General features: G+C 40.2%; 1 protein-coding gene across 1 annotated transcript in view; it reads right to left on the minus strand.

Annotated features, from left to right (window-relative positions):
• Positions 1-7,648: 7,648 nt before the first annotated feature.
• The window catches only part of LOC309475996 (uncharacterized protein), a 29,680-nt gene continuing 24,703 nt past the window's right edge, over positions 7,649-12,625 (minus strand). The window contains exons 7-9 of the mRNA XM_082139064.1: positions 9,074-9,181; positions 8,353-8,378; positions 7,649-7,939 (exon numbers count right to left, since the gene is read on the minus strand). Coding sequence (XP_081995190.1) covers positions 7,823-7,939; positions 8,353-8,378; positions 9,074-9,181 — 251 coding nt within the window. The 3' untranslated portion in view covers positions 7,649-7,822. The remainder of the gene's footprint in view (positions 7,940-8,352; positions 8,379-9,073; positions 9,182-12,625) is intronic.

Raw genomic sequence — 12,625 nt, forward strand, 5'->3', positions numbered from 1 at the left:
GTCTGTCTTCAGACAGACAGAGCAGCTGTTTGTCTCGTTCAGCGGACGTTCCAAGGGACTGGCTGTTTCGAAACGGAGCCTATCCAGGTGGATAGTTGACGCCATAGCGCTGGCATACACTGCCAAGGGCTTGCAGTGCCCATTGGGTGTTAGAGCGCACTCCACGAGAGGTGTGGCCTCTTCGTGGGCTTGGTCTAGCGGGATTTCCCTGCAAGACATATGTATGGCGGCGGGTTGGGCCTCGCCGTCTACATTCATAAGGTTCTATAACCTGGAGGTTCCCGCCTTAAATGCCAAGCTGCTGTCGGTATAGACGATTCAGTGCTGTCTGATTCAGGACACTGAGGTCGCTGGGCGCCGCCAACTGTTTATGCTATGGGCAATATTGCGTAAGACCCGCTTTTTCCGCATCAGTTCAGGCCGGTTCCGCCCTGTCTGTGTGATGTCACGATAAATGTTTGCGTCTATTGACGCTGCTGTATATGGATAGAGTGATTTCCCCTCCTCTTTCCGGGACTCTCTGTGAGTTCCCTTGGTGATTGTGCACTGTAACTCCTGCGTTCGCCCTCAGGTTTATTAGTGTTAGATCCCAGCACACACGGCGCCTTGTATGGGGTCCCCCTAGCGTAAGCTACTTACGCAGTACGAAGAGACCTCTCGTAAGAGAACGTACTCGGTTACTAACGTAACCTCGGTTCTCTCTAGAAGAGGGAACGAGTACTGCGTATCTTGCCGTGCATGCAACACACTCTGGTTCGCTTCGGTGATGAAAAACCAGAGGATCAGCTGTCCCGAGCCTTCCTTTATAGGGCCAAGCCATGCCCGTTTCGGCGGGACGTGACGCAGACTCATTGGCCTGACGTCACTCCAGGCCTCGCTCGGTAGGCTGATGCAGTTGCCGCAGAGCAGCCAATGGGCGCGCGAGCTGTCTCGCCCATGACTGCATGCTGCCGCAACGCGTTTTACAATAATACAATAATACAATAATTTTTGGGCTTCAATATCTCGTGGAAAAGAGGTTTTCCCCTAGCGTAAGCTACTTACGCAGTACTCGTTCCCTCTTCTAGAGAGAAATAAAGCTAGCGCAAGTTCTGCCAGGGAGACTCAATCATTTACGTCACTAATTGCCTTATCAACTACCCTATCATTTCCTTGCTGTAGTATAAAAGGGCAGCCCTTACTCATATCTGAGTCCGCAGATGCTGTTGTTCCAGCCACCACCTTCCTCCCCACCACCACTAAGACGGATCTTCTCCTCCATCCTCCCCCATCACGACCACCCAGGTGTCCACTTTCACCATCCCTAATATCACTAGATGGGCTCTTCTCTCCAACCTGAAGTCTTCAAGACGCCCTCCTTTCCATCCACCCCACCACCACCAGAGGGCCCCCTTCATCGCCTCGGGGGGTGAGCGGCGCCCCTGCCTTCATCTTCAGTCAGCAGTCGCTGATTCAATACCCCTGGAATTCGAGTCATGAACGGGGCCTCCGCCAAAGAATTTGATTGCTTGCTGAGCTCATTAATAAATGTCTATGCTACAGCATTAATTCTCCCGAGTCTTTCTGGCAGAACCGAGGTTATGTTAGTAACCGAGTACGTTACTAGTTACTTCTCACAAAAAGTAACTGAGTTAGTAACTGAGTTACATCATTACAAAAGTAACTAATTACCAGGGAAAGTAAATATTTCGTTACTTAGTTAATTAAATGGACACTAAATAGAATAAATTATGATGATAAAATATTGTACACTAATTCACACTATTTTAATGTTACTTTGGTGTGGGACATGAGAGACACCTATTAACTTAAATATCAAAATGTTAACTTTACTATGGAACAACAAAACAATAGAAGTTGTTGAACTTTAATATTTATTGCACAGTCCACAACTGGCCAACAAATAAGTCTAAAAATAAATGATGCTTCTTAAGAAATGTACCAAAAATAAATAAACAGTAATAAAAAATATACATACACATACACTCTTTGTAGTGCAAATTAAAATGATAAAACTCACACAACTGGTCGACATACTGTATAGCCTACTTGAAGTATTTTCTTCCTCCCAAAAGTAAGCAGTTTCACAAAAAGTGCTCTCAATATAATACTGAACAATGTACCAAAATAAATAATAATAATAAAATATAATTTTTTGGGGGTTTATTTCTATAACCTACAGAGAATGTCATCATCAGAGGTTATTTAAGCCAAATTCTAGTCGTGTTTGCTGCACGTGTTCACAACCGGTCAAACAAAGATGTGTTCTGGGAACGTTCTCTGCAGGTTATTTTGGAATTTTGTTTTATAACCATGTAAACTAATTAAAACGTTGCAAATGATACCAATATGCTACAGATATTATTCAAATGCTGAAGTGTGTAATTTATTTATAAACAAACTATTATGCTCAAACACATTCGGTCTCTCTCGCGCACTATCGAGCGCGCTCTCCAACACATCGGTCTCTCTCGCGCACTTTCGAGCGTGCTCTCCAACACACCAGTCTCTCGCACACTTTCGAGCGCGCTCTCGGACACATTCGGTCTCTCTCCTGCACTGTCGAGCGTTACAGTAACGCGTTACTGCCCAACACTGGTGGTAGTTGAGGAGATTCCCCCCTCCATATGTCAAACGCTTTGAGGACCCAGAAAAGCGCTATATAAATGTAACAAATTATAAAAATTAAATTACACACAAGCTAAGCCACAAGCACACAATTTAATTAACTAACCAGAAATGTCATGTTGCATTCTACATGTTGTTACTTCTTCTTGAGTCTCTCTGACTCCGGTTTGAACCTAAAAGGCAAAAAGTTTCAAAATGTTCAGTGTGTGTGTGAGGTAAAAGGACACAAGCTCTTGAAGCTCTGACCCCTGTTCCGGGAGGAGCAGCTCATTTGCATTTACAGGGACACACAAAAACAATGCGTTTTTGCTCACCCTCAAAAAGTGACAATTTTAACATGCTATATAAAAATATCTGTGGGGTATTTTGAGCTAAAACTTCACACACACTCTGGGGACACCAGACATATTTTACATCTTGTGAAAAGGGAATTATACCACCTCTTTAAAATGTTATTTTTGATCCACTGCAAGATTTTCCTAAATATACATTATTACTATAATTAATAACATACTGCCTAAGTTTTTGCATAACTGTCATAAAATTTGTTTTTTGACAATACAAAACATTATAATAAAACACTTCAGCCGTTAGGGAGTAAATCAGATCTGTTTTAATAGCACTTTATCACATGAAAATACAAAAGATATTTCTATTCTTTTTCCATTTTTCCAGAAAATAATACAGTTTATATGGGCTAAACGTAAAAGCATGTTTGACTGATGCAAAGTTAAAGAAAAAATAATAAAAGCTTTATATTCAAAGCGCAAGGCACACAATTTATGTCTTCTACTGAGGTTGTGAGGTTTTTGTGAGAAGTTTGGCCCATTATTTAGCCATGACTTTGAAATGACTTTTCTGAAGACATCTACAAAAACAGGCACCATGATGACCACTTCTAAATCCTGACGTTCAGGAAGCCCACAGTTCAGAGAAACCTGCAGATGAGAAGCTCTTTGAACATAGAAATCAAACATCTGAAGAGAGATTTGCACAAGTATTCAAGAGCTAGGCTATTTTGTCATTGTTCAGACAGATGATGTTTAAAACTGAGGTCAGTAAAATCCTGTCTACAGCTGTTCAGGAAAGCGTCTTGAGAAACTGGGGATCGACTGTAAGCGAAGGCGATTATTATCATCACACAGTGATAATAATTTACAATACAAACACATGAAAGACACAAATAATGACATAATCACAGTAGACAATCACAGCACAGCTGAACTTGCTTCAAGAATAGAACTAAAAGAGACATGAAATGGAGAAAACATTTATAATGAAAAGATGATGTGAAGAAGTGAATCTTTAACTTTAATGTCCTTCCAGGTCTCCATCTTCATCCTCACATTAAATGCACAAACTTGGCAGTAAAAAAAACCTCATCAGCATCTCAAATGGTTCAGAAAAGGTTATAATGTTACAAGACACTTGTTAAAAGAAAATCTGTACATTATAATACAAAAAGCATATTGTTGTTTTATCAGCAACACAAGGTGACCAAACGTCCCGTTTTTCCCAGGACAGTCCCGTATTTCAGCTCTATTTTTAGTGTCCCAACTTATGACAAAATCATGTTTTGTCCCGTATTTCAGCTTTCTTAAAATGTCTTTATTGCTGAGTGATAGAGCAAGTAATATTCTATTACGGGAGAATAGCCTAATCAATAACATCATTGTATATTTTGTAGAACAAATAAAACATCCAATCACAATTCCCTATCGATTAACTCAGTTAGTGAAGGCAGGATCTGGCGTCAGTGTCAGTGAACTAGTTATGGCACAAAAACAAAATATCATAGAATATTACATCAGAAGGTATGTATAAAGAAACAGTACAATCACTTAATCAGTCTTTCATTCAATCATGACTAGACTTCAAAAAACAACTTCACGTTACATTACTTCAGGAAAGTCATTCAGTGTCCATTATCTCATTAGTTCGCAAAAGAAAATAACTCTAGTCTAGGTTATATGTTTATCAAAATGCTCCTCTCTATATACTATAATTGTACAGTATGTTTGAATAAATCTGTCTTGAAAATAAGTAATGACAGCCACAGTTTAAATGTTTATGTTATTTCAACAGCGAATTGGAGTAGAAACATAATTATGTAATTACATTTTTTATTTCACTCAACATCTCTGGCCGTGGAGTTTGTTTACCTGGTTCATCTACATCCGTGGAACGTGTGTTCTCATTAATGATTGTATCACTCCAAGCACAACTATGTGCTTACAAAATCCTTAACAAAATGTTTAACATGAAGGGTGAAAATGTCCATTTTGTCAAATGTCCATTTTGTCAAATGTCCATTTTGTCAAATGTCCAATGTTCAAGACTTTTGTCCACTACTCTAACATTATTGTCACGGGTAGATATGCGTGTTCTATGGGGGTGAGGGTGCCTGTCTGTCCCGTATTCCACTCTGAGAAATCTGGTCACCCTACAAACATATCTGTGAAATGTGATTAAAACACACTCCAGATGCTTATAGGGTGACCAGACGTTCCAAAATTCGTGACAGTCCCGAAATCTGATCTGTTGTCCTGAATCCCAAATCCGGCCCCAATTGTCCCGAAAATTATACTTAAGCAAAATCTTGAGTAGTTATCGTCTGATAAAACATTAAAAACTGTCCGTGGAGGTTGAGTTGTCCTGCAGCCAGCCCCCACCGGCTGCGGCATCTCTTTGTTTCTTTTTTCAAAGAGACCGAAGGTGCGAATTTAGATATGCATTGATAAGCTAATTTTAGAGAGCGCAAGTTGCAGCAGCCGCTAGGGAGTGATTGATTGAGACATAAAGGAGCGATTCATTGGTCGCGGCACTGTGTGCAAAAAAATACTTCGGCCTAATGTCTGATGTGTTACACAAAGCAAATAATCTACACAATTATTTAGTTTTCTTTTTTAATGACCGACAATTTAATTGTAGGCTAATTAATAATAATTTTGGCATAAGGCTTATTAGCGTTAAGGTCTGATTTACGCATCGTAACAACAGTCATTGTTTTTTTCTTCTTCACAATTTGAGTTTTTTTTTGTAGCAGACTAAAGACTAATGACATACTGTTGATCTTTGAATAAAAATTTGTTTGGTTCAGGTTTGAAATTCATTATATTTTATTATAGGCTATGTAGTCTATGTAGCCCCCCCCCCCCCCCCCGTGCAGGTCTTGCAGCGTAATTTCTGCTGTTATTAATGAAAATAGAAATGGCAATACTGATAAGAAACAGAAATCGCTCACTGTTCCTGTCTAAATCGCTTTAGCAGTTTTAATATGCCTGAAAATCCTCAAGCACTCTTTGCACTATTGGATTGGACTATCTGTTGTTCTTACTTTATTACTAATGAACTGTTTGTCTTTTCTGAAGCAATGTTTGCATATTTTAAAGGTGCCCTGGCATGGGGTTATTTTATGTTTCCTGGGGTGCCCTTATAAATGTTAGTATGTTTTTTAGATAAAAAATAGTCATAATTTAGAAATAAAAGTAATTTTTCTTAGCCTGATTTTAGCCTCTGATTTGAACGCTGTTTTAAGGGGCATGTCTGTGTGAGACTGCAGTGTAACCGGCCACTGCTGTGATTGGCTGACATGCTTGCATATGAAATAGCTAGTATTAATTAATAATTAATAATTAGTTACATTTATATAGCGCTTTTTCTGAGACCTCAAAGCGCTTTACATAGAAGTGGGGAATCTCCTCAACCACCACCAATGTGCAGCATCCACTTGGATGATGCGACGGCAGCCATATTGCGCCAGAATGCCCACCACACACCAGCTTACTGGTGGAGAGGAGACAGTGATGAAGCCAAATATGGGGATGATTAGGAGGCCATGATGGACAGAGGCCAAGGGGCAAATTTGGCCAGGATGCCGTTCATATTACATGAACTCTCTCGAATACTTTTACTATTACAGCTATTATACATTTACTATTACAGCTATCGAGATTAACGAATCGTGAGAAGTTTTTAGATCTATTCCCATCACATAAAAGGTTGCAGCATGATGAGCATTGAGCAGATGACAGTCTGTTGATCACGAGAATGAAAAGCTTATCATTGCAACAACGCAGTTTCTGCACTCTCACTAAAGCTTTCACCAATGCAAACATGATGATGTAAATACAGTAAGTCAGAGCTTCGTTGTGCAGTGTAACAGCGTCATTGATTTCATAACGAGTTTGGCAAGTGTCCAGATAAACTCGCGCTGTGTGATTGACAGCTTTGCGATTGGAAAGGGATTGTTCTTTGATCGCTTTCTGTATATAATTTAATCACAATTTAAATAAGATTATTTTTATCCTACTAAAAGAAACAATATGAAGTTGATCTTTTAGTCACTGGCTTGACTTACTGATGCATAAACAGTATTGAACAATTTTGAGAGAAAGATTACTTGAACAATTACACATCAGAAATTGTTGCTTGGTAGCTCGATCGATTATTTTCAGACGTTCATCGAGGCCAGCTCTGTATTGGCCCAAGTTGAGGAAACAGTCGTCAGTGAAATGTTTGGACCATACAAAACTTTGGGAAGTTGTGTCGGCCCATTTCCAGAGAAAATAAAATTAACCCATTGTTTCTTCAGAGGCTTGGGTGAAGGAACTAAAAAAATACTTTTGTGTTCATTTGTACATCCAAACACTGAGCAACTGTCATGCTTCGCTCGTTTGCAAGCCATGATGTCTCTCGAGGAAAAAACAATATCACGCTCGCGTAGCTAATTTGCTCATGGGCGGGCCAAATTCTCTAGATGGGCAAAGCAGAGAAAGGGGAGGTAACCTTTCCCCTGTATGACGACATACGGGGAAGATTCCAGAATTCGCCGTCTGAGCTTTCTTTTTCTCAAAGGTGGAGCAGGATACCCAGGGCTTGGTTTACACCTATCAAAATGTCTTGCCACTGGGGGACATATACAAGCTAGGGGAACTCATATTAATGTTAAAAAAAACTCATAAAGTGATCATGCCATGGGACCTTTACAATATATTTAGGCTACATGTTTTCATGTATTATTTAAATTACTAAAAAAAAACGAATAGTTTCAAGGTTAAATTTCAGTAGTATTGGTAACAACTACTGAAATCTTGGTATCGCGACTTTCTCTGTGAGTGATATGAGTTTCTTCTCGTTTCCCTTCTTCTCTTCAAGTTCTCTTTTAATGAAAGTATCAAAATAATAAATAATGTTACGTAGGCATCTCATTGGCAGCCTCCGTCTCAGTCTGATTAGGTGACGAGTCACTGGTAGTCTTCATCAATTGAGTGTCAATCTGATCAGGGGACAGGTCTCCAACATTATTTGCCTATATATATATATATATAAACAGATACACAGAAGGTCAAATAAAAAAAACAGGATTGATGTTTGAGTAACACAAAGACTTGGGATTACAAAAGATAACAAAATATCTTAAATGTAGGATGTTTCTCTTCACATTTATTAAAATAAATAAAAATTAAATGCTTGAAATATTGTACAATAATACACAAATTATTCTAAGTATATAATAATATAAAATGTAATCATACCACTGTTCTTTATTATAAAGTAATACAGTATGAGAGCAGTGCTGTCTTGAAGAAACAGTTATTATTGACGTTTCTATACAATGATTTTAAATTAAACCACATAAAACACAAAAACATCTTGCCACCTCACAGATCTGAATCTTTTTTTTTTTTTTTTTTTACAGATTTAATGTGCATAGTGTCTTACCTGCTCACTGAACTGCCTCCTGATATCTGTTTGAACAATGATAACAAACTCAATTAAAGGAGTAGTTCACTTCAGAATTAAAATTTCCTGATAATTTACTCACCACAAATTCTCGTCTTGCACTAGCTGTGATGCGCCATGCATTACGTAGTCACGTTGAAAGGTCACACGTGTTCCGGTTTAAAAAGGTAGGGTGACAAACTCTAATTTTCTCCCTCACCATCATTGTTTTACCTTTGTACTTGTTTGTACTTCCGCCTACGTCATGCGTGACCTTTCAATGTCATTACGTAATGCGTGGCGCATCACAAAGCTAGTGCAAGACGTGCATTTGTGGTTGAAAAGTATATAAATGTTTATTTATTTAAGAAAATGACAGATGGTTTGGCTAGATAAGACCCTTATTCTTTGTCTGGGATCGTGTTGAGACTTTGAAGCTGCATTAAAACCACAAATTGGACCTTCAATCCGTTGGACCCCATTTAAGTCACTATATGGAGAAAAATCCTGGAATGTTTTCCTCAAAAACCTTAATTGACTGAATAAAGAAAGACATGAATATTTTGGATGATGTGGGGGTGAGAAAATTATCAGGAATTTTTAATTCTGAAATGAACTAATCCTTTAAACAGACCAATTGGTTAAGAACCATTTTTAAAGATTTTGCGCACAATATATTTTGTATTTCAATCTTTTTAAATAATCTGTAGATAATACTCACCATTCCTTCTTGCTTGGCGCATGTGATGACAAATCACAGCAGATGCTGCAGCCACGAGCAGAATAATAGCACAAACTCCTGCTATAACAGCTGGAGACAGACCTGAATCTATAATGATAAAGAGAGACAGTCATTATTACTAGAGAGTGAATGATAATTGATCCAATATTTACACTTTTTTGGTATTTAGATATTTACCTTTCTACTCTGGTCATCAGTTGTAAGATATTGATTTAACTATGGCGCCAACTGGTTGGTTTTTGAGGAGCAGCAGCAAAAAAAACGCAGTACTACAAACCACGCCCCTACAAGTTACTCCTACTATTACAAATTTAATTATAAACTTAAAATAAACTTATTTATAAACTTAAAATAAAAAAATAAACAAGTTTATTATAATTTGTTCTAGTAGGCATAATTCATAGAAGCTTGGTTTGTAGTACTGCGGGATGCAGTCGGACACACTTGGCTAAAACAGCATCAGCACTTGACATGTTAATAACATTAGTCCTGGAAACAGCACCGTTCGCAAAGTCCCGCCCACTTTAGTTACAGTTGCTATGTCCGTCAACCCACGCCGCTCTCACGGCCCACCATGTTCTCACGCAGTGAAAAATACACCACGGAGCAAAGAGGACACTGACAACGCGCCGACAGACAGGACAGACCAGGTTACTTTTGATATGTGTAGCGCCCTCTCCCTTGGATTTAAGCGGGAGGGGCCCTGGGTTAGTTTAGGGTGTACTGACACTAGGCACGGTTGCCATGAACCGGGCCCGAGTACGATTACTAATCGAGCCGCGCCCGGGCACGGTTCAGAGCACTCACACTAGTCAAACGAACCGCGCTTTGGTGGTCAAACGCACTCGGGCACGGTTCAAACTGGCTAGTGTGAGTACACCCTTATTGTTAGATCTCTCTAAGTAACCTCTGAATATTATTAACTTTATTTCAATAAACCCTTTATCTCAATATTAGTGTGCTTATTAACAGACTAAAATAACCACAACGTCTTGTAAGTGAAGTAGAAACTTTAAGTAGTTTACTCAAATAAAATAGTAAAATTCAAATAGTAATCAAAAATAAAATAAAAGTTAACCCTTTAAAGTTTTACAATGAGAGGATCTTTCCTCCTTTCAAACTCAAAATAAACAACTCACAGATACAACACTGTATTAATATTCCCTATATAGAGAATACTATATCACTGATATAACAGATAATAAGATGGACTGTAAATATGCAAACTGTCCCAAATATCACCAAGGGAAATATGAATGTGTTGATGAAATACTCAAGTCCAAGGATTCTTTGTTGTATCAACACAAAGGTTACTTTTCACATTTCCCACAATCAAAAACACCTGGGTGTCAAATAAAACAAATACCCTGTTGCAGGCCTGATACGATGCTGGGGTTCGTTGAGGCACAAAACAGATTGCCGCTTCGCTTGATGAGCAAACAAAACAAACAGCTGTCTTACCGATACTAGTTTGAGCCGGCTTTCAAATGACGCACTTTCAGCGGGAGAGATTTCGGTCCGTGAAGAACTGACGGCAGATCGGCGAACTCGTCCAGCGTTGCCAGAGGAACCACTGAGAATTCCTGGTATCTCAGGGCGCTATCTGGGATGTCTTCTAGGCTTGTTAAGAGAAGCGACACACGGTAGTTTTCCACAAACGCGACCTCGCTAGTCTTTCACGTGTGATTCGCACAGTTTCTTGAGAATCGTGAGCTACACTGTCATTCGACTATCAAAGGGGAAATTTCTATCCCCTCACGTTCAAACAACAAATACCAACTTTAAATCAGTTCTCTTATGGACAACCGTCACAGGATGGTATTTTTATACTCAAATTAGCAATCAGACACGTTCTATCTTCTAGCCATCATATCTTCTTTTCCTTAGTTTTTTTTTCTCAATCCCGCCCCACCAACGTTTTAACCAATCACAGCTCTTAACAACGGCAATTACTTTTAACTCAACACATAATCATACATTTTTCTTCCTTTTCAATCAAAATAATCGTATACAATTAGGGGAAAACTGTTAAAGAGGTAATCTAGTAGGGCTAGTTCATCAAGGTTTTCAGCCAGTAAACAGGATGGTGTATCGGTCAGGACACAGGAATAAAGACGAGGAGATATAATTTCTTCTTTAGACTGTATTGGACTTCAGCAGTGCTCATCAGAACATTCCAATATCCAGTATTGTCTTTTAGGTTTCCGTCATTAACTCAACACATGAACATTGGAAGCTGGCTTATTCAGAAGGGACTAAAGAAGCTGCACAACACAGGTATGTAGGCTGAATTATGCCGTTGAACTTGCACTCGTTTCCGTGCTCACTATATCTAACACGCTAATCACACATTTCTCTCTTCCGTAACCACAGAATAAGAGTCTTAAAGCGGCAGGCACCCAGAAATGCCAGAGCCTTTTATACAGCCGCCCCCAAATGTGCAAGCACATTTGCTCCCATTAAAAGGCTTATCAGTCAGGCTGTGAGGGGTAGCTGCGGGTCCACCAGCATGGCAACGGCCTTATCCAGTAGTTCAGGAGAAGAGAACTGCCATTTCTGTCTGGTTTGCAGCCCAGGGAGATATTCTCTGATGAATCTGGACCAGAATTGATCAGCGAGAACTTGTGAATGCCTCCAGCGTCTACGGCTCAGGAGCTCCGTCTCAGGATAGACCACTTGGGGAAGAGATCCATCAGGCCGCCCCATAAGCAGACTATTGGGTGTCACAGGGTCGATATCCGCAATGTCAGCAGATACGTAACCCAACGGTTTAGAATTGAGAATTGCCTCAACTTCCAGGAGAACGGTGAGCAGGACGTCTTCATGAACAGGTTGGGTCCCCACGCAGGTATAAAGTGCAGACTTGACGGAGCGGACCTCTCTTTCCCACACTCCACCGAAGTGTGGAGCTGCTGGGGGGTTAAACTGGAACTTAATCCTCTGTCGCGCGAGTTGTTTCTGAAGGGTTGGCTCCATACTGGCAAAAGCCTCTCTAAGCTCTCGTTCTCCTCCTTTAAAATTGGTTCCCTGATCTGACAACAACTCTGCAGGTGTCCCCCTTCTGGCAATGAACCGTCTCAGGGCCATCAAGTAAGCATCCACATCCATATTTCTGAGGAGATCCAAGTGTACCGCCCTTGTTGTTAAACACTTAAATATTATCCCCCAGCGTTTCTCCTGACGTCTGCCCATCTTCACGAACATGGGCCCAAAACAATCCACGCCAGTGGAATGGAAGGCTGGATTGTGTAATCGGAGACGAGCAACGGGAAGGTCCGCCATTCGGGGAATGGAAGGTTGAGCTCTCCAACGCTGACATTCGGCACAAGAACGCTGGTGTCTGCAAATTGCCTCTCTTCCACGGATTATCCAGAATGACCGCCGCATCTCTGCAAAGACTCGCTCTGGACCAGGATGCTGCAGGTTGCTATCATACCTTTGGATAAGTAAGCGTCTTCCGGAGTTCCGCTTTGTCTTCAGATGGCTCGGTGCTGGGTCTTTCTGGCCAGGTGGCTGGGTTCTGGAGAAGGA

The sequence above is a fragment of the Leuciscus leuciscus genome (assembly GCF_965113295.1).
Source record: "Leuciscus leuciscus genome assembly, chromosome: 15".
Lineage (NCBI taxonomy): Eukaryota > Metazoa > Chordata > Actinopteri > Cypriniformes > Leuciscidae > Leuciscus > Leuciscus leuciscus.